The sequence below is a fragment of the Bos mutus genome, chromosome 3 (assembly GCF_027580195.1).
Source record: "Bos mutus isolate GX-2022 chromosome 3, NWIPB_WYAK_1.1, whole genome shotgun sequence".
Lineage (NCBI taxonomy): Eukaryota > Metazoa > Chordata > Mammalia > Artiodactyla > Bovidae > Bos > Bos mutus.
This window is the reverse complement of record NC_091619.1, coordinates 52,216,299-52,242,950: the sequence shown is the minus strand read 5'-3', so window position 1 is coordinate 52,242,950 and position 26,652 is coordinate 52,216,299. Positions and strand designations below refer to the sequence as shown.

At 40.5% G+C, this 26,652-nt stretch overlaps 1 protein-coding gene across 5 annotated transcripts in view; it reads left to right on the top strand.

The window, feature by feature from the left end:
- The window catches only part of LRRC8B (leucine rich repeat containing 8 VRAC subunit B), a 78,957-nt gene that overhangs the window by 43,392 nt on the left and 8,913 nt on the right, over positions 1 to 26,652 (top strand). For 2 of the 5 annotated variants that reach the window (XM_070367730.1, XM_070367731.1), the window contains 4 exons: positions 7,804 to 7,858; positions 8,587 to 8,645; positions 18,100 to 18,202; positions 20,681 to 22,848. In XM_070367730.1, the coding sequence (XP_070223831.1) occupies positions 20,707 to 22,848 (2,142 nt within the window). In that variant the 5' untranslated portion in view covers positions 7,804 to 7,858; positions 8,587 to 8,645; positions 18,100 to 18,202; positions 20,681 to 20,706. The remainder of the gene's footprint in view (positions 1 to 7,803; positions 7,859 to 8,586; positions 8,646 to 18,099; positions 18,203 to 20,680; positions 22,849 to 26,652) is intronic. The other 3 variants (XM_070367732.1, XM_070367733.1, XM_070367734.1) reach the window with 2 other exon arrangements.

Below are 26,652 nucleotides of genomic sequence, written 5' to 3'. Positions count from 1 at the left end.
CCCATCCCATCCCTCTGGGTCATCCCAGTGCACCAGCCCCAAGCATCCTGTATCATGCATCAAACCTGGACTGGCAATTCGTTTCGCATATGATAATGTACATGTTTCAATGCCATTCTCCCAAATCATCCCACCCTCGCCCTCTCCTAAAGAGTCCAAAAGACTGTTCTATATATCTGTATCTCATTTGCTGTCTCGCATGCAGGGTTATCGTTACCATGTTTCTAAATTTCATATATATGCGTTATTATACTATATTGGTGTTTTTCTTTCTGACTTATTCATTCTGTATAATAGGCTCCAGTTTCATCCACCTCATTAGAACTGATTCAAATGTATTCTTTTTAATGGCTGAGTAATATTCCATTGTGAGTATGTACCACAGCTTTCTTATCCATTCGTCTGCTGATGGACATCTAGGTTGCTTCTATGTCCTGGCTATTATAAACAGTGCTGCGATGAACATTGGGGTACATGTGGCTTTTTCAACTCTGGTTTCCTCGGCATGTATGCCCAGCAGTGGGATTGCTGGGTCCTATGGCAGTTCTATTTCCAGTTTCTTAAGGAATCTCCACACTGTTCTCCATAGTGGCTGTACTAGTTTGTATTCCCACCAACGGTGTAAGAGGGTTCGCTTTTCTCCACACCCTCTCCAGCATTTATTGCTTGTGGACTTTAAGATAGCAGCCATTCTGACTGGCGTGAGGTGGTACCTCATTGTGGTTTTGATTTGCGTTTCTCTGATAATGAGTGATGTTGAGCATCTTTTCATGTGTTTGTTAGCCATCTGTATGTCTTCTTTGGAGGAATGTCTGTTCAGTTCTTTGGCCCATTTTTTGATTGGGTCGTTTATTTTTCTGGAATTGAGCTGCAGTAGCTGTTTGTATATTTTTGAGATTAATTCTTTGTCAGTTGCTTCATTTGCTATTATTTTCTCCCATTCTGAAAGCTGTTTTTTCACCTTGCTTATATTTTCCTTTGTTGTGCAAAAGCTTTTAATTTTAATTAGGTCCCATTTGTTTATTTTTACTTTTATTTCCAATATTCTGGGAGGCGGGTCATAGAGGATCCTGTTGTGATTTCTGTCGGAGAGTGTTTTGCCTATGTTCTCCTCTAGGAGTTTTATAGTTTCTGGTCTTACATTTAGATCTTTAATCCATTTTGAGTTTATTTTTGTATATGGTGTTAGAAAGTATTCTAGTTTCATTCTTTTACAAGTGGTTGACCAGTTTTTCCAGCACCAGTTGTTAAAAAGATTGTCTTTTCTCCATGGTTTATTCTTGCCTCCTTTGTCAAAGAAAAGGTGTCCATAGGTGCATGGATTTATCTCTGAGCTTTCTGTTTTGTTCCATTGATCTATATTTCTGTCTTTGTGCCAGTACTATACTGTCTTGATGACTATGGCTTTGTAGTAGAGCCTGAAATCAGGCATGTTGATTGCTCCAGTTCCATTCTTCTTTCTCAAGATTGCTTTGGCTATTCAAGGTTTTTTATATTTCCATACAAATTGTGAAATTATTTGTTCTAGCTCTGTGAAAAATACCGTTGGTAGCTTGATAGGGATTGCATTGAATTTATAGATTGCTTTGGGTAGTATACTCATTTTCACTATATTGATTCTTCCAATCCATGAACACGGTATATTTCTCCATCTATTACTGTCCTCTTTGATTTCTTTCTTCAGTGTTTCATAGTTTTCTATATATAGCCTCAAGACTTCTCTATCTATACAGCGCCGATGATAAAACATCTCATCTAGGTTAAAGATAAAAAGCTTCTCCACAGTAAAGGACACCCAGAGAGGTTCACAGAGTTACATGGAGAAGAGGGAGGAGGGAGATAGAGGTGACCAGGAAGAGAAGAGGGGGAATCAAAAGAGGCGAGAGCAAGCTAGCCAGTAATCACTTCCATATGTGCTCTTCACAGTCTGGATCCCTCAGAGATGTTCATGGAGTTATACAGAGAAGAGAAGAGGGAGGAAGGATACAGAGGTGGCCAGGATGATAAAGGGGGGGAATCAAAAGGAGAGAGACAGATCCAGCCAGTAATCAGGTCCCTAAGTGTTCTCCACAGTCCAAAATACACAAAGAGATTCACAGAGTTGGGTAGAGAAGAGAAGGGGGAGGGGGGAGATAGAAGCGACCCAGTGGAGAAAAAAGAGAGTCCAAAGGGGGAGTGAGCAGTCAAGCCAGTAATCTTGCTCCCAAGTAAAAATGGGTACTGAAGATTGGGTTCTTAAAGGTACAAAATTTTTGGTACAAATACCAAAAAGCAAAGATTAAAAATCTAGAGTAGAGGTTGGATTCCCAAAAATACAGTGTTAAAGAAAAAAACAAAGTCACAAAAATTATATATATGAAGTTTGCTTGAAAAAATAGGGTCTTTTTTTTGCAAAGTAATAGTAGGTTATAAAAATGAAAATTAAAGGAGTAATAGAGGACTTTAAAAAATTCCTTTTAATTTAAAGAATGATAATAGTAAAAATATATCTAGGACTTTCTCTGGTGTTGCTGTGGACAGTGTGGAGTCAGTTCATTTTCAGATAGTTCCTTGATCCAGTTTATACTTCTCAAGATCTATAGGCCCCTTCCTATGTGAGTGAGTAAAATCGCTCAGTCGTGTCCAACTCTTTGCGACCCCATGGACTGTAGCCTACTAGGCTCCTCCATCCATGGAATTTCCCAGGCAAGAATACTGGAGTGGGTTGCCATTTTTCGGTGCTAACTACAGGGTTTTAATCTATTGTACCTGTCACTTCCAAGACTGTTCCCTCTGTTTTAGCTTCTTCTGTTTGCTGGTCTCTTCAGTGTCTAATTTCCGCCCTGACACAAGGGGGCGGTGGTGGACACTTTTTTAGGCTCAGTTGTTCAGTGGTACCGTGGGGAGGGAAGAACATTGCAAACAAATAACACTGGCATTTGCTCGCAGTGTCTCGGCCCCACTGGGTCTGCCCCCACTCATGGCATGTGTGCTTTCTCTGTCTACACTGCTTAGGCTCTAGGTTGCTCTACCAGGAACTGTCTGAGGCCGGCCCTGGGTTGTATGCACTTCCCAGGTCTAAGCCGCTCAGGTTCAGGTACTTGGGTAGTCCTCAGAGGCGCAGACTCGGTTGGGCCTGCGTTTTGTGCCCTTCCCAGGTGCGAGCAGCTCAGGTGACCAGGTGCTTGGTGAGCGTGGTCGCTGTGACTTATCACCTCCCCCATCCTTGCTGTTTGGTTTTCTGGGTGTACAACCAGCACACCTTCTCAGGCAGATGTCAACCGTCCAGAATACCAAGAAGTCTTGGTTAGCAACAAAATCTGCTTGCAGTTTGGTAGATGATGCCTCTCTGAGGCCACAATTGCCCCCTTCCAGCTCTGGCTGTCCTCGCCTGCCTGTCTCCGGCAGGGGTGGGCCGGCCCGCAGCCGGCTAGCTCTGTTCAGTCCTTTGTTCTGTGAGCGGGTCTGGCGGGTCTGGCGGTGTCTTAGGTTAGGGCTTTTCCCTGGATAGCTATCCCACAGTCTGGTTTGCTATCTCAAGTTAGTTCCCTCAGATTGCCCTTGGGGCATTCAGGCCTGGTCCTTAATCTAAGCAGTGCAGCCCGGGGCCTCCCTGCCCAGCCTCTGTTTGCTAGTGGCGGATGCGGGAGTCTGTGCTGCTTCTCCGCTGGGAGTTACCATTGGGCGCATAATCTGTGGGTTTTAATTATTTATTTATTTTTCCTCCTGATTATGTTGCCTTCTGAGGTTCCAAGGCTCGCCACAGACTTGCCAGTGATAGTGTTTCCTGGTGTTTGGAAACTTCTCTCTTTTTTAAGACTCCCTTCCCGGGACGGATTTCCATCCCTACCTCTTTTGTCTGTCTTTTTGTCTTTTATATTTTTTCCTACCTCCTTTCAAAGACAATGGGCTGCTTTTCTAAGTGCCTGATATCCTCTGCCAGCATTCAGAAGTTGTTTTGTGGAATTTACTCAGCGTTCGAATGTTCTTTTGATGAATTTGTGGGGGAGAAAGTGGTCTCCCCGTCCTATTCCTCCACCTTCTTAGGACCGCCTCCCTGCTATTCTTTAAGTATTTGTTCACAACATTGTTAAGAGAAGCCAGGAGCTGTATGAGAGATAACAGGGTAGCCAAAGAGCGCCTCTAGTTCCCCTTTTTGCCAGTTCTCAGGATCTCAACTGACCAGAAGAAAAGTAGCAGACTCCTTGCCTTTTCTTCAAGCCATATTCTGTACCATCCCTAAGAAAAGGCATAATATTTAAGTTTAATTTCACTAACTTTCCAAAGATGTTTGAACACCCCATTGATGAATTGGTACAGGGAAGCTGCTATAATATCCAGGCCCTAAGTCTAGCCTTAGAAAGAGACACTGGGCTAGATCCTGAGAATATAGGTAAATAAGATTCTGCCCCAGTCTTCAAGGAACTTGAAATAGTAACTTATTACATGTCATAAAATAGTAGGAGAGAACTGTTGTTCAGTTGGTCAGTCATGTCCAGCTCTTTGTGACCCCATGGACTGCAGCACACCAGGCTTCCCTGTCCTTCATCATCTCCCAGAGCTTGCTCAAACTTATGTCCATTGAGTAAGTGATGTCATTCAACCATCTCATCCTCTGTTGTCCCCTTCTCCTCCTGCCTTCAATCTTCCCAGGATCAGGGTCTTTTCTACAGAGTCAGCTCTTCCCATCAGGTGGCCAAAGTATTGGAGTTTCAACTTCAGCATCAGTCCTTCCAATGAATATTCAGGATTGATTTCCTTTAAGATTAACTGGTTTGATCTCCCTGCAGTCCAAGGGACTTTCGAGAGTCTTCTCCAACACCACAGTTCACAAGCATCAATTCTTTAGTGCTCAGCCTTCTTTATGGTCCAACTCTCATATCCATACATGACTACTAGAAACCATAACTTTAACTATAAAGATCTTTGTTGGCAAAGTAATGTCTTTCTTCTTAATATGCTGTCTAGGTTTGTCATAGCTTTTCTTCCAAGGAACAAGCATCTTAATTTCATGGCTGCAGTCACCATCTGCGGTGATTTTGGAGCCCAAGAAAATAGTTTTTCAGTTTCCATTGTTTCCGCATCTATTTGCCATGAAGTGATGGGACCAGATGCCATGATCTATTAGTCTTCTGGGAAAGCAGAGGGAAGAACAGTGAATGTAGCCTGTGGAGGTCAGTGTGGCTCAAGGCAATGATTCATGACAGTGATCCTAGGGCGGGACCATTGGTGAAGTGAAATACCCTTTCTTAATTTTAAGTAAATCTGGTGTTCAGAGTTTGAATCTTTCAAATGGATGAAAATAGGATACTTTCATTTTATGCAACCTAAAGCCTTAAACTTATGGAATTGCACAAGGCAGGTTGAGTAAGTGTGACATTGCAGTGAGTCTTGCCATACTGACCTGGTGGCTTAGATAGTAAAGAAAGATTCTTGACTCCTTGCTACATCTTAAAAGGAATCTATCACTGAGAGACAAATTCTCCCAAATGGAAGGCCTTTCTCAGATAAAAATTTTACAGTAGGCCTTTGCATTACTACAGAGAAGTTTGTTTCCTCAGACTCTGCTATCTCCACTGACTAGAAGGAAATAAGAGCCCCTGGACGTCTCAGTTTTCAAAGAAAAAGCCTTGGGACCTTTTGTGTTTCTATCAGAAAGCTGGTTGTCCCCTATTGTTCCTTAATCCACAGTCCCTTGGGAGTGTTCTGTTTTGTGTCCCTGCCTGGGAGCCTTCTGAAAAAACCTCTTATTTGAGAAAGGGAGTTCTCAGTGTTTGTCATCTCCAAATCTTCCAGAATACATTTTTAAGGTTATCTTGGGATTGATTTTTTTCCCAGGAAAATAAACATCTTGTGTCTTGCCTCTGGGGACAGTAAATGTTTTTCAGAGGCAGATAAGGCCAGTTTTGTAACACTCCAGCACAGCAAGCTGGGGAACTCACTGATGCTGCTTCAGCAGCTGTGTTTGTCACAATGACTGTGACAGTCCAAGTCCTATTTTGATCTTGCCTAATATGGAATATTTATTTCTAATCTTAGAAGCATTGTGATTTAGTACTTTCACATTTAATTATTCCAGCTTGTACTGTTGTTTGGTGTTGGGGAGGAAGCGAGGTGTTAACTTTTGCTGTTGTTTCTAAAATGAATTTGAGTGATTTGATTTTAGGCTGGATAAAGACACTGAGCTACATTTTGTTGGGGTTTTTTTTTTTTTCCACTTGACAACAGTGGCTTCACTCTGAGATGACAAGCTGTCATTGTGAGAGAGTTTGCATTAAGTTCTACATTTGTATCCTCTCAGCAAAATACTCCAGTTTAGGTAAATGTGAAATGTAAAAGGGTAATGAAACTCATTGTGAAACATGTTGGGAAGCATTCAAGCCAATTCAAAGAAATGAACAGTAAAGCAACAGTGAGATTCTTTTCATACATGGAATTAGCAAAGACTTTTATTTTTAAAGATGATTCCCACCTCATGAGGGTATTACTCATACTGTTTACAGGAAAGAAAATTAGTGTAATCTCCTTGGGAAATAATTTGATATATCAGAAGCCTTATGGAGAAGGCAATGGCACCCCACTCCAGTACTCTTGCCTGGAAAATCCCACGGACAGAGGAGCCTGGTAGGCTTCAGTCCATGGGGTCACTAAGAGTCGCACACAACTGAGCGACTTCACTTTCACTTTTCACTTTCATGCATTGGAGAAGGAAATGGCAACCCACTCCAGTATTCTTGCCTGGAGAATCCCAGGGACGGGGGAACCTGGTGGGCTGCCATCTATGGGGTCTCACAGAGTCGGACACGACTGAAGCGACTTAGCAGCAGCAGCAGAAGCCTTAAAATGTTTATGCTCTTTAGCTTAGTACTCTTACTATTTCCAGAGGTCTCTGCAAAGGAAATCACATGAACAGAGTTACGTATTAGTAATAATATGCATTATTAGTAATAAAAAGAGAAAAATCTATGATTCAGTAGGGAAATGATTTTGTAAACTGTGACATATCCATGTGTGAACTGTTATGATTTAAAAATCATGCTTAGAGAAACTACAACATCAAAAAAGCCTATGAGAAATGATGAGTCAAAAAGATCTCAATATCTTATCATTGAATTTTATAATAGTATAATTATATACAACTAGCAGGCAGCAAAAACCAAAACAAAAATAAAACTGGAAGGAGAAAATGATCCTAAACATTAAGTTTTTTTCCCCAGGTTTCCTTATTTTCTGTAAGAAGCATAGATATTTTCAATGAATTTTTCTTTTAGTTAAGAGAAAACAATTTTCTTGTAGTGGTGCCTTAGATATAATGCTTATCTCATTCTTCATTAAAAATTTAAAGTTCATATTTTATGCCTTGTAAATTGCCATGGTGATGGGATTAAATGCTTAACTTATGACATGCATGCATGCTGTCATTTCAATTGTGTCTGACTCTTTGCAACCCTATAGACCACCAGACCCCTCTGAACATGGGATTCTCCAGGCAAAATACTGGAGTGGGTTGCCATGCCCTTCTCCAAAGGATCTTCTCAAGCCAGGGACTGAACCCATGTCTCTCAGTTTCCTGCACTGGAGGCAGGTTCTTTACCACTAGTGCCAGCCAATGATTTATTTACCTCCCTGGGTTTTAGTTGACAACTTTTGTGAGAGGTTAAAAGTGACCTCTTTAACAGCAGTTGCTTTATTAAACTGTTATCTTTTGTATGTTTCAGAAAGTTGTTATAGATGTTTGAAACTTTAGAACCACAAAAATGGATAAAATTGTCTTGCAATTTGTGATGGATAAAATGTAACAGTATGTTTATGATTTCTCTTTAGGAATTTTTCAAATAGAAACTAATTGCAGCATTTCCAGTTGACCAGCATTCATAGGGTAAGATTAATATTCTGAATTGTGAACACATGGTAAAGATAATTACTTTTACATTGGTAGCTTGGGGCAAATAAGTACTGAATACTTAGTATGTAAAAAGATTACTGTTCTTACAGATGTTTTGAGTAAAATCCTTTTGATGTTTTAAAACCAATTAAACAGAAAATTAAATCTGTATGCATTTTGGTAAAATATCATCTTCCTATCCTTTGTTTATTTTGTATGTAGGAAAGGATATGTGTGTATGTATGTGTTAGATATTTGTAATTCTTTAACGTTAAAGATCTAAAGAATATAATCAATGTTTATGAGAGGCTTAGACTCCATGACTCCCTGTCTCTATTTTCCTGATTTTTGTTTAAGGTAGCATTTCTAATGCATAGAATTGGTTTGTTTGGTATGTTTCCATAATAAAAAGATGGCCTTGCCTTCCTCGAGTAGGCAAGTCAGAAGTAAACAAGTCCCATCTCCTGTTGCTTCCTGCAAGCATCATTCATCTTTTGTAATTGTGGAAGTTTAATCTTGAATTAGCTCTGTGGCAGAGCTTTTGACTTGGACATAATGAATGATTAATTTTTATGTGTTAAATTGCGTGGCTCTCCAGTGTTCTGAATATGGCATATGTCTTAAAGCTGTGTCACCCAGCTCTGAACATAGTCCCAGTAAAGCAGTGCTTGAGGACAGTGGACCTGTCTCCTACTGTTTTCTGATCATCCTTCTTTTTACAGATGAAGGTAGACACTTGGACTTCTTGAGTATATCCACATTTTGCTGTTGAATTATCGAGGTCAGTATGAATTCTGAAAAGCTAATAACAGATGAGCCACTTCTCTTCTTGTGACTCTTCAGTGGCTTTTCTACCACTCCTATACTACTTGTTATCTGAACTTTTATCTTGCCTGCAGGTCTCTGTTACTCTTAACTTTCCCCAGGCTTCTGACACTGAGGCCAAGTGTCCTCCCTTCTGATCTGCACACATCCTAAGCTTCTTGCGCCTTCTACTTAGATGATCTCCCCCAATATCATCACATGGTTGGCTCCATTCTCATCTACATTTTAGTGGTAGTCCCTCTAAAGAGAGACGCCTGCCCTGACTCCCTGGTCTAAAGTAGCTATGTCTTCTTCGTAGCTTTTCTGATTTTATCATGTACATGTATCTAATCTGTCTCTCCTTACTACACAGTAAGGTCCCTGGGAGCCAGGATCTTGTCCATCTTGCACATTTCTGTATTTCCCTAACACTTAGAACTCTGTCTGGCGCATAGTAGATGTTCTAAATATTTGTTGCATAACAGACTAAAATCCTGACCTCTCTTTGACAAGCACTGCTTTACTATTCTCTGTAATGTTTCACCCATTCTCTTTGGGTATTTTGTTTGTGTAGAACCAAATGCACTGCTTATTTTTGGCCACCATCCTACTCATTTTGGCACTGAAATGACAGTATAAGATGGTGTTGCTAACTCTCAACTATGCATGTCATCTCTCCACAATAGGATTTTAAATCCCATGAGAGCAGAAACAAGGCCTCGTGTTTCCTTGGTATACCTTTGTAAAGTCCTAAACTCCATGATTGAATGCATGTAAATGTTAACTTTAGAGAAAGGGTTAAGACCAAAACATAATTCTGGTTTGTGTGTCCTAGAGCGGGGGCGGGGCAGGGGGGAACTCATTTTGATTTATGGTTTAAAATATTTATAACATAGAAATATTCTGGACTATTTTTTCAGCTTCATGTTCTAAAACTGTTTAAGAAAGCCTATTATTACTTAGGCTAGGTGACTAGAAGCAATGCTCTCAACTTCAGTTCTTTTCACGTTAGGCAATAAACCCATGTTGTACTACTCTGTGACCCTAGAGAAGCTACTTAAACACCTCTGAAATTTAGTTTCTTTATTTGTAAAGAGTTAGACTCTGATCTCTATGGTTTCTTCTTGGGTTAAATAGTCCGTATGATTCTGCTCCTGTGAAAGGTAGGTCACCTGTGCAAGAATTAGAAGGAAATGGACTGATGCCTGCTGTTGTCATTTAAAAGGAGAGCATGTGTGATTCCCGAGGGACTGCACAGGGACTGAGTTTGGCTCAGCTTTGTGGTTTGCTGACCCTGGGATGATGAGAGGGGGTCAGGAAAACAGTTTTATAAACAATGAAGATGGTAGAGAAGGGTTTGAGGTTGCTGTCTATTTACACATTCTAGGAATTGTGTAGCCACTGGCGGCTTATGCTCTACTGTTAATGAGATAGTAATAGGGCTGCAGCTTCTCTTCATTTTATTCTAGATGATTTGGTAGCTTACGTAAAGCATCAAAGAATTGAGAGGTCTTTTTCTGAAAGCACAATTACCATGTAAATTAAATACATGATGTATTTCATAACCATCAGAAACAAGAAGTGAAGCAATGTTCCTTAAATTTCAACAACTCTGATTTAATTAGGATTTCCAGAGATGGTCACATGCTGTCAATTGTCATATTCAGTAACTTTCTCTTGGGGCTTCAGATGATAAGGGTAATTTTTCTAATATTTAGCATATGATTTGATTGTTTCACAGATCCCTTACCACTCTACAGCTTTGGATAAGAAGCTGCAGAATGACAGTTACCCGTTACTATTCTCCTTTGGTTTCTCTGTTTTGACTATGACGTCAGATCCTTTGATTTCTGTGCTCCAGAAACACTGTGCTGCTCTTTCACCTGCTTCTCTATCCACCTTTACTCTTGGCCCTTCCTCATCTGATATGTTACAAAGGAGAGAGAGATTCTAGTCTTATTTCACCAAATTCTTCCAATGAATTCATTTCTTTGGCACTATCTGCTACTTAAATGCTCAGGACTTCCCGTGGTGGGTTAAAGATGGCTGCAAATACTTTGTGATTTTTTTTCCCATCAAGAGATGGAGTCTATTTCCTGTCCTTTTAAATCTGGGCTGGCCCTGTTATTTTTTCTGACCTGTCACATGTGGCAGAAATCATATGGGGTAAGGCTGGGCCTTAAAGGGCTTTGTGACTTCTGCTTTTGTGTGCTTGTAATTTTCTTAGTTAGAACTCAGCCACCTTGCTGTGAGAAAGTCTAAACAGCCATGTGAAGGAGTGGCAAGGCCCCTGGTCAGTAGCTGAAGCTGAGGTCCAGGCCAAGCAGCCAGCCAGAACACCAGCCCTGTGACTGAGGCAGCTTGGACCTTCCAGCCATCCCAATGTTCGAGCCAACACCACGCAAAACAGAACTGCCTCTTCATCCTAAAGAATCATCAGAAATGATGAATGGTTATTTCAGCTGCTAAGTTTTGGGCTGGCTTGTTACATAGCAATAAAGAACCAAAATAAAAATTGGTGCCTAGAAGCGAGGTGTTGCCACAACAAAACATCTGGCATCGGCTTTGAGACCAGGTAGCAGTGAACCTGAAGGGGAAGTAAGAAGATTATTAATGGTGGCTGGAAGGGCAGAAAGGAAATTTCTACTGGAGGGTATAAAACAGTACCCTTGTTATGTATTGGCAGAAAACTTGACGAGACTGACACAGTAATATGGAATATAGAAAATGAACCTAATCGATTTGTATATCTAGCTTAGATTTTCCTTCAGAATGTTGGAAGTACTAATTGACTTCTTAAAAACGTTTATGACTAAAGTAAGAGAGAGATTAATTATAGAAGAAACAGTTCAGATTTTAAGTAGACTTTTAGAGGACATATTTCCAATTCAGAATTTTCTGGGGTCATGAATAAAACTGTTTCTTAATTCATAGCTTCTCTTCCAAGCAAAAGGCACTCAAAGATGAGATCCAGAGCAGTGCTAGTGCAGTAAAACTTGGTCTTAAAGTAGGAATCTTAAGGCCAGGGCACAGGGATAGGGCCCTGTACTAGGACTTTAGAAAGATTTAAGGCAGTGCCTCTTCTCAGCTAGGTAGCAAGGCTTCTAAGAATCTTAAGGGTGTTGTCCCATAGTATTCCAAACATAATTTAGATGACAAGATCCTGGACTTTAAGCCTGAACTTGATGCCATAGTGGAATAAAACTTTGGGCGGAGGGCAGGACTAGGGAGAGGGTGAGGCTTTCATGTGAGAGGAATGTAAATCATTTGTGGGTAGAGAGTAGACTGATGGCTGCACATTCTTTGCCGTTCTTCCACTGAGAGGAGGCATTTATTCCCGAATAAATCTGGGCTGGTACTTGACTCCTTTGGCCAATAGTGTATGCTGGGCATGACACCGTGATTTGAGAGCTATGCCATAAAAGAACTGCAGTTTTCACCTCTCTGTTTGGAAAGCACCATCATAGAACCCAGGCACCATGCTGAGTGAGGACACTCGAACAACCACAGGAAGTCTCACATGAAGTTCCAGTCAGCACCAAGTACCAGCCTGATGAATAAGGACATTTTGAACCTTCCAGCCATCTCTGTGCCAGCCAACTCCAGGAAGTGAAAGAACCACCCACAGAATCACAAGAAATAAACTTATTTTTAAGCCACTAAGGTTTGGAATGTACAGACTAACTAGCCAAATTCCTTCCCATCTATATGCTTCCAAGATCTTGCTTCTCCAAGGAGAGGCTTAATCCCTTAGATACATCCTGCCTAACATGTGAACATTATACTCTTCTGCCCTATGCATTTTTGTACATTCAGTTATTTATTGTACAAATACTTACTGTACACCATGTGCTAGAAACTGTGGAAGATCCTATAATGCCGTAGGATCAGAATCAGAATTCTTTTGACCCTGCTTGTCCATGGTCCTCTTTTAGGATATTTGATGTTGCTAAGCGGTGTTGGATTTTCATATACAGTGACTATTTTATTCACTGCTTCTTTTCAAATATATTGCAAAGGTTTTCAGTATTATTTCTGGCCCACATGATTGAAATAACCGTTCAGCTGCCCCCCTGTTTCTAACCCCTCGACCTTAAATCCATACTGCAGATCTCTGTAGCTCAGTGACTCATTGTTCCCCCCTCCCACCTGAAGGTTCCTGTGGTTGATGGTAGCTGTTACTTTGTAGTCTTTGGGGAGAGGGAGCACTCTAGACATCTGAAACTTCCAGGAAGACAAAAGATAGGGAATGTCCCCAGTTATTTTGTTGCCAGTCTATCTTGTGAGCTCTCTCCTCTGACCTCACTTCCACCAACTTTAAGAGTGGCATCTGGGTTTAAGTTTCTTATAAAAGTGCTCCAGGTGGTTCTAATGTGAAACCAAAGTTGAGAACCACTGTCTTAGATTGGTGATTCTCAAAAAGTAGTCTTATACCAGTAGCATCAACATTACTTAGGAATTTGTTAAAAATACACATTCCTGGGGCCTACTGCAGACCTAATGAATCAGAAACTCCGAGAGTGTGGTTTATCATGTGATTTAACAAGCTCTCCAGTGATTTATGAGCATTAGTGTTAGAGAAACACTTTACTAGATGAATCCTGTAGTTCCCTTCTAGATCACAAAACTAGTGTCTGGCTAGTGATTCTTCAAGTGCTTGAGAAATGCTAAATAATTGTCATCAGACCTCTGAAGAGTGGTTCAGAGGATTATTTAGTATAAAGCAAAGGAGCAAGTGAGTCCTGGACACTAATGCATTGTTTCCCAGGGTGAATTTACATTTCAGCTGAAGATACGTTAGACCCAAGAAACATCTTGATGAGAAGAGTAGGACTAAGTATTTTGAAAGACTATAAAGTGATTTTTTAAGTTAATAATCAGTGAGAGTAGTGTACAGAAACCCCATTTTGATTTGTTTGGCTATGTCCCTGCCTGGAGCCAGAGACAGAGATCTTTGAAGTAGCGTCCAGTTCTCAGCATAGAATGACTCTAAATACCATCTGATCATCATTTGTTTATTTTTTCACTGGTTATTTTGGAAATGCTTTCAAAGTAAAATTAGGACTAGTGGGAAGTAAAGACTGTCTAACTTGAATGTTGTTGTTCCAGTCTTAGAGACTTCGGGGTGAGATTGTCAAATGAATTCATGTGCTTTGAAAAGCTTTTATGATTTTTTAATGAGGTTTAAAAGCTAAAGGAATGGGATTAAGACCATAAAATCCTTTACTTTTAACATTGTTTCTTTGAATTGATTTAGTGCATTTGTATATTAGAAATAGAGATCTGATTTGGATTGAATCCTCATTGTTTGCAAAAATATGGTCTGGAAAAAATTTCCTGGACACACAAACAGTATTCAACTTTGTAATGACAAAGGACAGCTATGTTCTAACTCTCCACTTAAGCACTTCAATTAGAAAAATTAACATCATTTAATATATAGGAATGCTTGAGACTTCATACAGCATTAAATGCAGATGCTATATATTTATATAAACTCTTAAATAGTTCAGTGGAACGTGTTTAGTAGAAAAAGTTTAGCTGAGAAAGCAGATTATATAGTATGTAACTGGAGACATTGCAGAAAGCTATACATTTATAGCCTGGTCTTTCCAAAGATTAAAATGGAGCCCACTTACAGTGCAAATGTTGGTTTAAGTTGATGTCTTAGTCCCTTCAGGCTGCTATACAGCAAACTACCGCAACAAACATTTATTTCTCAAAGTTTCTGGAGGCTGGAAAGTGTAAGATCAGCAGACTCAGTGTCTGATGAGAGCTCACTTCCTAGTCGGTAGATAGCCACATTCTTTCTGTTTCCTCACAAAGTGGAGGGGGCAAGAGAGCTCTCTGGGGACCCTCTATAAGGGCACCAATCCCATTCATTAAAGCAGCATCCTTGTGACCTACCCGCCAAGGTCCCACCTCCTAATCCTGTCATGTTGGAGCATTAGGATTTCAAAATACATATTTTTCAGGGACACAATATTCAGTCCATTGTAGTGGGGGAAAGACTTAAATATTCAACTTTTTCTTAGCTTTTGAAAGAACTGAGATTGGCATAGTTAAGTGGATTGAGTGGCCTAGACAATGTGGTCTGGTGTGGATGAGCCTTGAGATTTTATCCTGAGAACCTAGGTTCTAGTTGTAACTATTTCTTGCTGTTGTCACCTTGGACAGTCCATTGGATAACACCTTGGATAACACCTTTCAGTTCAGTTCAGTTCAGTCGCTCAGTCGTGTCCGACTCTTTGCGACCCCATGAATCGCAGCACGCCAGGCCTCCCTGTCCATCACAAACTCCCGGAGTTCACTCAGACTCAAGTACATCGAGTCAGTGATGCCATCTAGCCATCTCATCTTCTGGCATCCCCTTCTCCTCCTGACCCCAATCCCTCCCAGCATCAGAGTCTTTTCCAATGAGTCAGCTCTTCACATGAGTTAGCCAAAGTACTGGAGTTTCAGCTTCAGCATCATTCCCTCCAAAGAAATCCCAGGGCTGATCTCCTTCAGAATGGACTGGTTGGATCTCCTTGCAGTCCAAGGGACTCTCAAGAGTCTTCTCCAACACCACAGTTCAAAAGCATCAATTCTTCAGCACTCAGCCTTCTTCACAGTCCAACTCTCACATCCATACATGGCCATAGGAAAAACCATAGCCTTGACTAGACGGACCTTTGTTGGCAAAGTAATGTCTCTGTTTTTGAATACGCTATCTAGGTTGGTCATAACTTTCCTTCCAAGGAGTAAGCGTCTTTTAATTTCATGGCTGCAATCACCATCTGCAGTGATTTTGGAGCTCAAAAAAATAAAGTCTGACACTGTTTCCACTGTTTCCCCATCTATTTCCCATGAAGTGGTGGGACTGGATGCCATGATCTTCATTTTCTGAATGTTGAGCTTTAAGCCAACTTTTTCACTCTCCACTTTCACTTTCATCAAGAGGCTTTTTAGTTCCTCCTCGCTTTCTGCCATAAGGGTGGTGTCATCTGCATATCTGAGGTTATTGATATTTCTCCCGGCAATCTTGATTCCAGCTTGTGTTTCTTCCAGTCCAGCGTTTCTCATGATGTACTCTGCATAGAAGTTAAGTAAGCAGGGTGACAATATACAGCCTTGACATACTCCTTTTCCTATTTGGAACCAGTCTGTTGTTCCATGTCCAGTTCTAACTGTTGCTTCCTGACCTGCATACAGATTTCACAAGAGGCAGGTCAGGTGGTCTAGTATTCCCATCTCTTTCAGAATTTTCCACAGTTTATTGTGATCCACACAGTCAAAGGCTTTGGCATAGTCAATAAAGCAGAAATAGATGTTTTTCTGGAACTCTCTTGCTTTTTCCATGATCCAGCCGATGTTGGCAATTTGATCTCTGGTTCCTCTTCCTTTTCTAAAACCAGCTTGAACATCAGGAAGTTCAGGGTTCATGTATTGCTGAAGCCTGGCTTGGAGAATTTTGAGCATTACTTTACTAGCATGTGAGATGAGTGCAGTAGTGTGGTAGTTTGAGCATTCTTTGGCATTGCCTTTCTTTGAGATTGAAATGAAAACTGACCTTTTCCAGTCCTGTGGCCACTGCTGAGTTTTCCAAATTTGCTGGCATATTGAGTGCAGCACTTTCACAGCATCATCTTTCAGGATTTGAAAGAGCTCAACTGGAATTCCATCACCTCCACTAGCTTCGTTCGTAGTGATGCTTTTTAAGGCCCACTGGACTTCACGTTCCAGGATGTCTGGCTCTAGGTCAGTGATCACACCATTGTGAGCCTGCCTTATTTTCCATGTTTGTAAAATGTAACGAATCATACTTATTATAATGGTTTATTATAGGTACAAAACTAATGTAAGTGAAAGTGCTTTGACAGTAAGAAAACTGATGTTAGATTATTAATAACAGATATTTATTTGTTCTCTTATTGATGAGGAACTTATCCAAGGAAGGCTACATTAGATGATTAGAGGAAAAGTTTATAATTCTTAAAAAGATGAACAGGAAAAATGATTTACAAATAATTTAGAATAAATGTCACAAATTTGTAGTGAATTGTGGTCCTCTAACAGGTTAGTTATAGTAATCTCTCATTCTGATTATTTTAAAACCATTACTGTAGTTGGAAGTTTGTGATTCTGTTTTTTTCTTCTTATATCGAAAGTAGAAAATGTTTTTGCAGTCTTTAGGGAAACTGTGTTGTATAGTGAGTATCATGATGTCTGGGCAGCATTTTAGAATTACGCAATAAATTCTCTCCTGGCACATTACAGCTGCAATGCAGTGGAACAATATGTAAAATGTTTAACACATCAAATGTCTTTATCGTGCTTACTACACATAAATGCAGTTGTCTGTTATATGTTGTCAGACTTTTAAAAATGAATTGTGAATAAGAAACTCATACTCCAGTGGTGCTAAGTATGAGTTAATACACAGTTGGGTTGTCACACACTAACTGTACTTTCTGGCCTGAAAAATAATTTGGTCCTGGGTAGTAGTTATAAAGAAGCTTTTACACATGGATTGGTAAATCCAAAGTAAATTTCAGACATGCTAACTTTTTGATCTTTGAAAATGACAAGGTTACAAGAGTATTGCTAAAAGTACCTTAAGTATAATTTGGGGTCAGTACTCTGAGCTGGATTTCGAGTATTTAATAAACCAGAAAAAGGATTGTATATTCCAGGCAAATATATAAGCCTTCTCAGCAACTTTTCAGAGGATACATCGGCACTAAAAAATACAGTTTTCACACCCAACTAAAAAAAATTTTGTATGTTTTAAAATGTTACATTTCAAATGAATCAGTATATGTATAATTTAAATTATTAAAAATGATTGAAATAGATGCTAAGAATGGCTTTTATTAACTTACTGTGTACAAAATAAAAACCTATTAATGTAAAGGATAGCTACATTTAATAATATAATTTCAGAGAATTTCAGTCTTATTTCTGAGCTGTGTACGTTATTAACTTGTAACTATATTTAATGAATCAGTAGGCTGAATTTTAAGAGCACTGAGTCTCATTTGGATAGATGTGTGATGAAGTGCAGAAATTATATGATTTGACAGGCCATCTGATGAATGCAAATAAGACCAACTGAATGAGCAAAATTAGAGTATGTAGATTGCCTGGAAAAAGCTGAGTGTTCACCCAAGTGTTATAGCTATGGCACTTTAAAATATGTTATTAATAACATGTAAATTTCTGTAGAAACATCTCTATAAATTAAGGTCAGAGGCCATATGTGATCTGGTCTGTGGATGGGGTCTTTTATAAGTAGCTTTGCCAGAATGTCCTCCAGTGTGAAAAGTAAACTGAGCTATGAAAATCCACTTGCCATGTCTTATGATGGAGAGGGTCTCTAAAGACAGTATCTCCAATTTTGTTTGTTTGAATGATCACAGCTATTTCAAGATACCTATACTTTCTCTTAGAATGAAGACAATCACAGAGATGGTGTATCTAAGAAATTTCAAAAGGTGTAGGCCTCCTGATTGAAGTACAGTCAACTTACTGGATTCCTTTTTTTTCATTATAGTAAGTATAAACATTTAAAGTACATTGTTTTGGCCAATGTTGACTTGTATTCTTTGTTGAATAAATATTTGCTCTCTGTCAAATACCCTTATTGTTAAAGCTGTTTCTATTATTCTATAGTTTATTGTGTAGCTTTAATGAATTTAACTCTGAGGATCTTTGAAAGGACAAATAAAGCTATAGACTTTGAGCTGGCAGAGCCCTTAGAGATGATCTCTTTCACTTTCTTTATCCATTACAAGAAATTCCTTCACAACATCCTTGACAGATGGTCATCTTATTTAGCTCAGTCCTGGTAGGGAGAAGGGCCTAAACTATTTCACAGAACTATTTCTGTGGGTGTCCCGGTACAAATTAAATCAAAATACCACTTTCTAAAATGTGCACCCTCTTAGTTCTGCCTCGGGAAGAAATCCACTTATTCTTTAATCCAAGAGGTAATCCTTCAAAAAGGTAAGGATGAATTCTTAGATTCCCCTAGTCATCTTTTATCTCAGCTGAATATCATCAATTTCCTGTCTTCCTCCAAGAGAAATGGTTCGTAGCCAAGTAGCTCCTGATTATTTCACTGTCCAGTTAGTCTTTAACCTGTGACTCAATGTTGGGTTCCAGGTGTGATCTCACCAGGCAGGCACAGAAGGACTGTTGCCCCTTTATCTGAGTTCATGAATTAATATGGCCACAGATTACCGTCATGTTATAGCTATATGGAGCATAATAGCTATGACACAGTTAGCTTAAAGCATGCATTCATGTCAACTAAAATCCTTAAGTATTTTTCCCATGTTCGCCCAGCAGTGTCTTCTGCCATCCTTCCCTCCCATCATATTTATGGTATTTTGGGGTCCAAGTCCAGACTTTCTCTCTGTTGCCTATAATCCTCTTGTTTTGGGTTTTTGTCATGTCTTGACACAATTATAATTAACTGCAGTTGAGTGAGGCAGAAAGGGAGAAGTTGAGAGTTAGAAAGAGATCCACTAAACCAGAGTAAAGGAGGGAAGCCCTGGAGAGTTATTTAATCAAGTCATGAGTCCTAAGAGGAAGTTGAACCCATATAGTATGATGTTGCCTAGAAAGGATGCAGGTGGAAACTCGTGCTGCAGGCCAGTAGTTAAAATCAGACCCTGGGACGCCCTAGCAAGCGGGGAGAGCATGAAGGCATAGGGTTCAGAGTCAGATGGCCCATTATATGTTAAGGCTGACCAGCAAAAGAAAAGACGCTTATTCATAGGTACCAGAGCCTCTGTAATGGGATTTTAGGGTTCAAGGCAGGATACCAGTCCCTCAGAGGAAGACTAACGAGAGCAAAAAAGTTTTTCTTGGTGATGCTACCAGGACTAGGGTATCTAGAGAGAGAAACTCAGACCCAGGGAAGACGGTAAGACTTTAGACTCAAAAAAGTGCAAGAGAAGTCTTTGGGTGAAGGTTGTAGCTGGACCCCTAGCAAGGATGACCATACTACTGTGATTGTTTTTAACCAGAGTTGTTATTAGATCCACATATTTCCTTTTATCTGTCTTTACTCTGTGCCATCATATAGGTGGTCTGGATTTTACCAGTTAGCAATTTTTGAACAATTGGTCTATGTAAGGCTGAACACCATGTAAGTCATTTCTGTAAGGAGCATTCTCTGAATACTTTTCAATATGAAAATGAAAAACCCACCTTGTTGTTTCTGAAGGCAAAAATAATAATAGCATATGCCCTTAGTCATTTGTACTGTTAGTACTTTGCTGTCAAAACACTAAATACAAGAGAGTCCCCATAGTAGGGTGTTGTAACTAGGGCTTTCTTCCCCATCCATTTTTTTAAGCCATTACCATTGTGTGTCAGCTTTTAAGTATTCTAAGTTGGATGTGAATTTAAGTTACAAAGTTAGAGCTTAGGGGAAAAGGAGATAATATATTAAATCATAATTTTTCTGAACATAGATAGGATTGGTAGATCCTGCTAATCCTAAGGGAAAATTTTATAAAATAGTGTTCACTCAAAGGAAGTTCCTGTAGTGGTTGAAACACAGCTCCTAGGCTGTAACCGATGCTCCATTGGATATGAAATAAAGCTTATTCAGACCATTTAGAAGGTACAACATGTGGTTGTTAGAAATCAGTAGCATAGGAACAGATTTTCCTAGTGTTGATTGAAGAAAATTCAGTTTCTGGTTTTTAATAGATTAGCATGAAGTGGAGATGCAGGAGGCAGCTAGATAGTTGCTTCACGTCCTACCCCAAATACCTTTGCAGAGATCCAGTCTGGCGGTCACCAAATAGTCTCTCATCTAAGGGACTTTATAGTTCTCAGTTGGCATAGCCTAAGGTTTCACATGAAGCCAGGAGACTTTGATACTTTTTGATCATCACCCCTGCCTGCCAGGTTTTGCCCCTGAGCTAAATCCTACTTGGATATGTACAGACATTAGAGTTTAAGCTTACTTGGGGTACTTGCTTCAGTGGTTTTTCTTTTATCTTCCTCTTCCAGTTTCTGTCCTCCTACAAGGGAAAGCCATGATTACACTAACAGAGCTAAAATGTCTAGCAGACGCCCAGTCATGTTATCACATCCTGAAGCCGTGGTGGGACGTCTTTTGGTATTACATCACCCTGATCATGCTGCTGGTGGCCGTGCTGGCTGGAGCCCTCCAGCTGACACAGAGCAGAGTTCTGTGCTGTCTTCCTTGTAAGGTGGAATTTGACAATCACTGCGCCGTGCCTTGGGACATCCTGAAAGCCAGCGTGAACGCATCCTCCGATGCCGGGATGCCACTTCCGCTGCCCCTCAGAATCCAGAACGACCTCCACCGACAGCAGTACTCCTACATTGACGCCGTCTGTTACGAGAAGCAGCTCCACTGGTTTGCCAAGTTCTTCCCCTACTTGGTGCTCTTGCATACGCTCATCTTTGCAGCCTGCAGCAACTTCTGGCTTCACTACCCCAGCACCAGTTCCAGGCTCGAGCATTTTGTGGCCATCCTGCACAAGTGCTTCGATTCTCCGTGGACCACCCGCGCCCTGTCAGAGACGGTGGCTGAGCAGTCAGTGAGGCCCCTGACCCTCTCCAAATCCAAGGTTCTGCTCTCATCCTCAGGGTGCTCAGCCGGCGACGTGGATTCCAACAAGCAGTCATTGCCCTACCCACAGCCTGGCTTAGAGTCAGCTGGCATAGAAAGCCCGACCTCTAGCGTCCTGGACAAAAAGGAGGGCGAACAGGCCAAAGCCATCTTTGAAAAAGTGAAAAGGTTCCGCCTGCACGTGGAGCAGAAGGACATCATCTACAGAGTGTACCTGAAACAGATCATAGTCAAAGTCATTTTGTTTGTCCTCATCATAACTTATGTTCCGTATTTTTTAACCTACATCACTCTGGAAATTGACTGTTCAGTGGATGTGCAGGCTTTTACTGGATACAAGCGCTACCAGTGTGTGTACTCCTTGGCAGAAATATTCAAGGTCCTGGCTTCATTTTACGTCATCTTGGTTATACTTTATGGTCTCACCTCGTCTTACAGCTTGTGGTGGATGCTGCGGAGCTCTCTGAAGCAATATTCCTTTGAGGCACTGAGAGAAAAAAGCAACTATAGCGACATTCCAGATGTCAAGAACGACTTCGCCTTTATCCTCCATCTGGCTGATCAATATGACCCGCTTTACTCCAAACGCTTCTCCATATTCCTGTCAGAGGTCAGTGAGAACAAACTGAAACAGATCAACCTCAACAATGAATGGACGGTCGAGAAACTAAAAAGCAAGCTTGTGAAAAATGCCCAGGACAAGGTAGAACTGCACCTTTTCATGCTAAACGGTCTTCCTGACAATGTCTTCGAGCTGACGGAAATCGAAGTGCTAAGCCTGGAGCTGATCCCTGAGGTCAAGCTCCCCCCTGCGATCTCACAGCTGGTCAGCCTCAAGGAGCTCCATGTGTACCACTCATCCCTGGTGGTCGACCACCCTGCCCTGGCCTTTCTAGAGGAGAATTTAAAAATCCTCCGCCTGAAATTTACTGAAATGGGGAAAATCCCACGCTGGGTGTTTCACCTGAAGAATCTCAAGGAGCTTTACCTGTCAGGCTGTGTGCTGCCTGAACAGGTAAGCACCATGCAGCTGGAGGGCTTTCAGGACCTGAAAAACCTGAGGACCCTCTACTTGAAGAGCAGCCTCTCCCGGATCCCACAAGTTATCACGGATCTCCTGCCTTCACTGCAGAAGTTGTCCCTCGATAACGAGGGGAGCAAGCTGGTTGTATTGAACAACCTGAAAAAGATGGTCAATCTGAAAAGCCTGGAGCTGATCAGCTGCGACCTGGAACGTATTCCACACTCCATTTTCAGTCTGAACAATTTGCATGAGTTAGACCTCAGAGAAAATAACCTTAAAACTGTGGAAGAGATCATTAGCTTTCAGCACCTCCAGAATCTTTCCTGCTTAAAGTTGTGGCACAATAACATTGCTTATATTCCAGCCCAGATCGGGGCATTGTCTAATCTAGAGCAGCTCTCTTTGGACCATAATAACATTGAGAACCTGCCCCTGCAGCTTTTCCTATGCACCAAACTACATTATTTGGATCTAAGCTATAACCACCTGACCTTCATTCCAGAAGAAATCCAGTATCTGAGTAATTTGCAGTACTTTGCTGTGACCAATAACAACGTAAGTAAATCCATTCTTCCCCTTTTTTGGCCAGTCATTTGAGCATCTGCTGTTGCAGTGTGTGATGTCACTAAAGATAGTGGACTTTAAGTCATAGCATCTTGAGCTTGGCCTGACTACCACTTATTAGACATGTGACCATGGACGAATTATCAAAACACTGAGAGTCAGTTTTTAATGTAATTTACAAGTTGTCATGGAGATTTTATGAAAAAAGTATATATAAGCATTTGGCACAGTTTCTGGCATGTAGTAGGTATTCAAATATTCTCTTTATCCTCTTTCCCTGTTTTTTAACATAAACATCACAAAAGTTATGGCAGAGCTTGCTTTCATTTCAGAAAAGGCTTAAGTACAATATTTATAAAGTTTCATAAAATTTTTCAGCTTTCCAAGTCTGACATAGGACAACTTCTTGTAAAAAATTCTGGGATTGTGAATTATTCATAAGTTCTTCCTGTAATTCGGTAAGAAAGACTTGAAATCTCCATGCACGTCTAGAAAGACAATTCAAAATGAAAGGCCTGGTTCTATAATGCAGCACTAGGGCTTCTTAGAAGCTTTTTCCAGCATCCATGCTTTAAAAATGAACCATAATTTGCAACAGTAAAGCCAAATTAAGGAGAACTTAACTTAGCTGAAACAAGAAAAAACAGAATAAATGAGTAGTTTCCTAGGTTAAAATGTGAAGAAGGAAGAAAAAGACAAAAATCATGTTGGCTGAAAGGGCAAGAGAGTGATGGTAATATCCATATGGGAAGAAGAAAAAACCTGTCAGAAATCAGGTCTGCCAAAAGATGAAAGTGATTCCCCTTTAGTTAAAATGGGAACTACTTTCTTCTACCCCACCCAAAAAGGTATTATCTCCTAGACTTTTTTATTTATTTATTTTTAATTGAAAGATAATTGCTTTACAATATTAATTTGATTTCTGCCATATATCAACATGAATTAGCCATAGATGTACTCCTAGACTTTTTAATAGTTTATATTTCATGCTAAATATATCTGTGAGCATGGAGTTGGCCAATAAACATATTGATCACCAGACAGTGTTTTTAGAAACCATAGATTGTTGGAAAAATACCAGAGTTGGGGAAAGAACAGAATTTATGCTGACTTTTAGAACTCTGTGGCTTCACTATATGTAGAAGGGTAGAACCCATTATAAGATTATGAGGTTTTAAAACTCCTTTAAAAGTTAGCAATGTACCTTAGAATTACCTGGAAGGCTTGTTGAAACACAGATTTCTTGGCTCCACTCCCAGGGTTTTTCATTCAGTAAGCTGGTCTGGTGTAGGATCCAGGAGTTTATAGCACTGAAAATCTCAGGTAAAGCTGGTGCTGCTGGTCTAATGACCACACTTTGAAAACTACAGATCTAGAGATTTAGCATTAGTGTTGCTGAATTATAAAGTTGCTTAATATTAGCATTTTGGTCACAGTTTTTCCATTGTTAAGCCTGTACTAAAAAATATAAATAATTATTTTGAAAGGTATTGGTTTTACCAAGTTGTCCAATTAAATCACTCCATGGAGTTTTGAAAGCCACAGCTGATTAAATTGTCATCTAACCATAATTATCTAAGTGTATAAGCAAGTTGATTATTTTCTCTAGTTTAATGTCATGAAACTGTGAGATTGTTGGTACTGTTGACACTAAGTTTATTGACTTCTTTTGTGGCTGAAAGGGAGACTAGATGTTAGTATCAGACATATTTTGTCTTGAATAAGGAAAGGGTACTTGGTAGCATATGAAAATTCTTATGCTTAAGATAATTTATGGACCAAGAACAATGCTGTCTTGGGTTGTGTTGTCTCAGAAGTCATAACCAGCAGTTGTGAGCATCCTCAGAACCATTGTAATGACTGCAAATCTTGGACTGGGTGAGAAACACTCTTCTCAGAACTGTGAAGAGACTTACCTGCTAAGGATGTGGTGAAATTGGAAGACAGCAGCCAGAGAGATGAAAGATTCCTCTCTGGTGGGACAGTGTAGCCTAGTGATAGGAAGCACTGGAAAGGGAAGGGAAAGAGAATAGTCCACACTATTGGTCTTCAAATATTCGGAAGCCCTACTTAGGAAGGAAAGCCTGTTGGGAGTTGTTGTTAGTGTTAGAGCTCAGACAAGCAAGAGAAGAGTTCTCATCTTTCCCAAGAAAGCTGTCCAGAGACTGAATGAACATCTGAGAAGGGAGAAGTGATTTTCTTAATTAAACTGTCCAGATATCGTCAGCTGCTTGGTGGGAATATTGGTAAAGGGAACTGAGGATTCATGTTTTATGTAGGAATTTAACTAACTTGAAGGTTTCTTCTTGAAACCTTAAGGTTCTCATGACTCTATAAGGTAGAACAAAATATTTATAAAACTTAGAAAATAAAGCATCAAACCTGCTGCATAAATATTTAGATATGCTTATACTCAGAAATGTGAGTTGATTCCTCTCTGGAGTGGAGGTTGGTAAAGATCGCAGAAAGGACACTCTTTTAAAGACTTGGGCAGTGTGTCAGGTTCATAAGATGGAGGCAACAAATGCTAACCCTGGGGTTAAGCAGAAAAGACATTTATTGAAAAGACATCACGTGTCTCATTAATGAAAAGCCTACAAAATCAGGCTTGGGAAACAGGGACAAAGTTATATAGCAAGAGAAAAGCAGCCAGAATCATAGTACAAAAGTAAAATTAAGAGATACCCCGACACTGACCATCCCAGCACTGAGCACCGGTGCTGCCCTGAAAACGATGCTGCTGTCACTGTGGCCCTTCCTCTGCCACAAAATCGGTTCTTCATGGTTTCTGCTTTATGCCTTGAGCCCCACATCTAAGCAACTGATAGAGCTTGTGAATGCTCACAGGCTTCCCATGTGGCTCAGTGGTGAAGCATCCGCCTGCCAATGCAGAAGATGCCAGAGACACTGGTTTTATTCCTGAGTCAGGAAGATCCCCTAGAGAAGGAAATGGTAACCCACTCCAATATTCTTGTCTGAAGAATCCCATGAACAAAGGAGACTGGCAGGCTACGGTCCACGGGGTAGGACAGAGTCAGACACGACCGAGCAAACGCACACGCCCATGCTCGTGAATGCTCACACTCGAGCTGCAGGAGATCTGGAACAGAAGAATCTGGTGGTGTCAGTCCTCTAGTAGGAAGTGGGTGCTGCTTCCCACCAAGAGCCCCATGAAGATAAGGTAGAGAATTCTCTAGACATTGAAGATGTTGGGCAGCCCCCAAATGAAAGACATTCACTGAGAGGACACTCCAGACTTTACTCCATGGGATAGTGATAGGTCTTCTCACAAAAAACATGAAACAGTTTTTAGCATGTTTTTGTGGCAGGATTCCTCAGAGCCTTTATCATATGAACATGCATTGTGCTTCTCCAAGAGGATGATAGGGTGTGCAACATTTGGCACACTTATTTGAGCAAGGCGTTCTTTTTTATGATAACTCTTGAGAGGAGTGTTCTGAGAACACTGATTGGGGAAATGTGGAAGGATAGAAGTCATACCCAGAAGATTGTCACTGGCATGCCAGGTGTAATAAGAGACCAGAGCCTTTGGACGGGGGGTCCGAATGGAGACTGCCTTGAATTCTGCCAGTCTAGTTTGAGTCATTGGGTGGTAACTAAGGTGAGGCTTGAGCCTCACAGTGCGAGGAGGCGCTGGGTGTGGCATACTCAGAGGTTGGAAGAGGACAGTCAAGAAACAGAACCCCATGGGAAGGTTTAATCAGTTATGATTTAGAAGTAGGAATATAGATTAAAAAGAGACTCATGTATGAAAGGAATACTATGGATCATTGG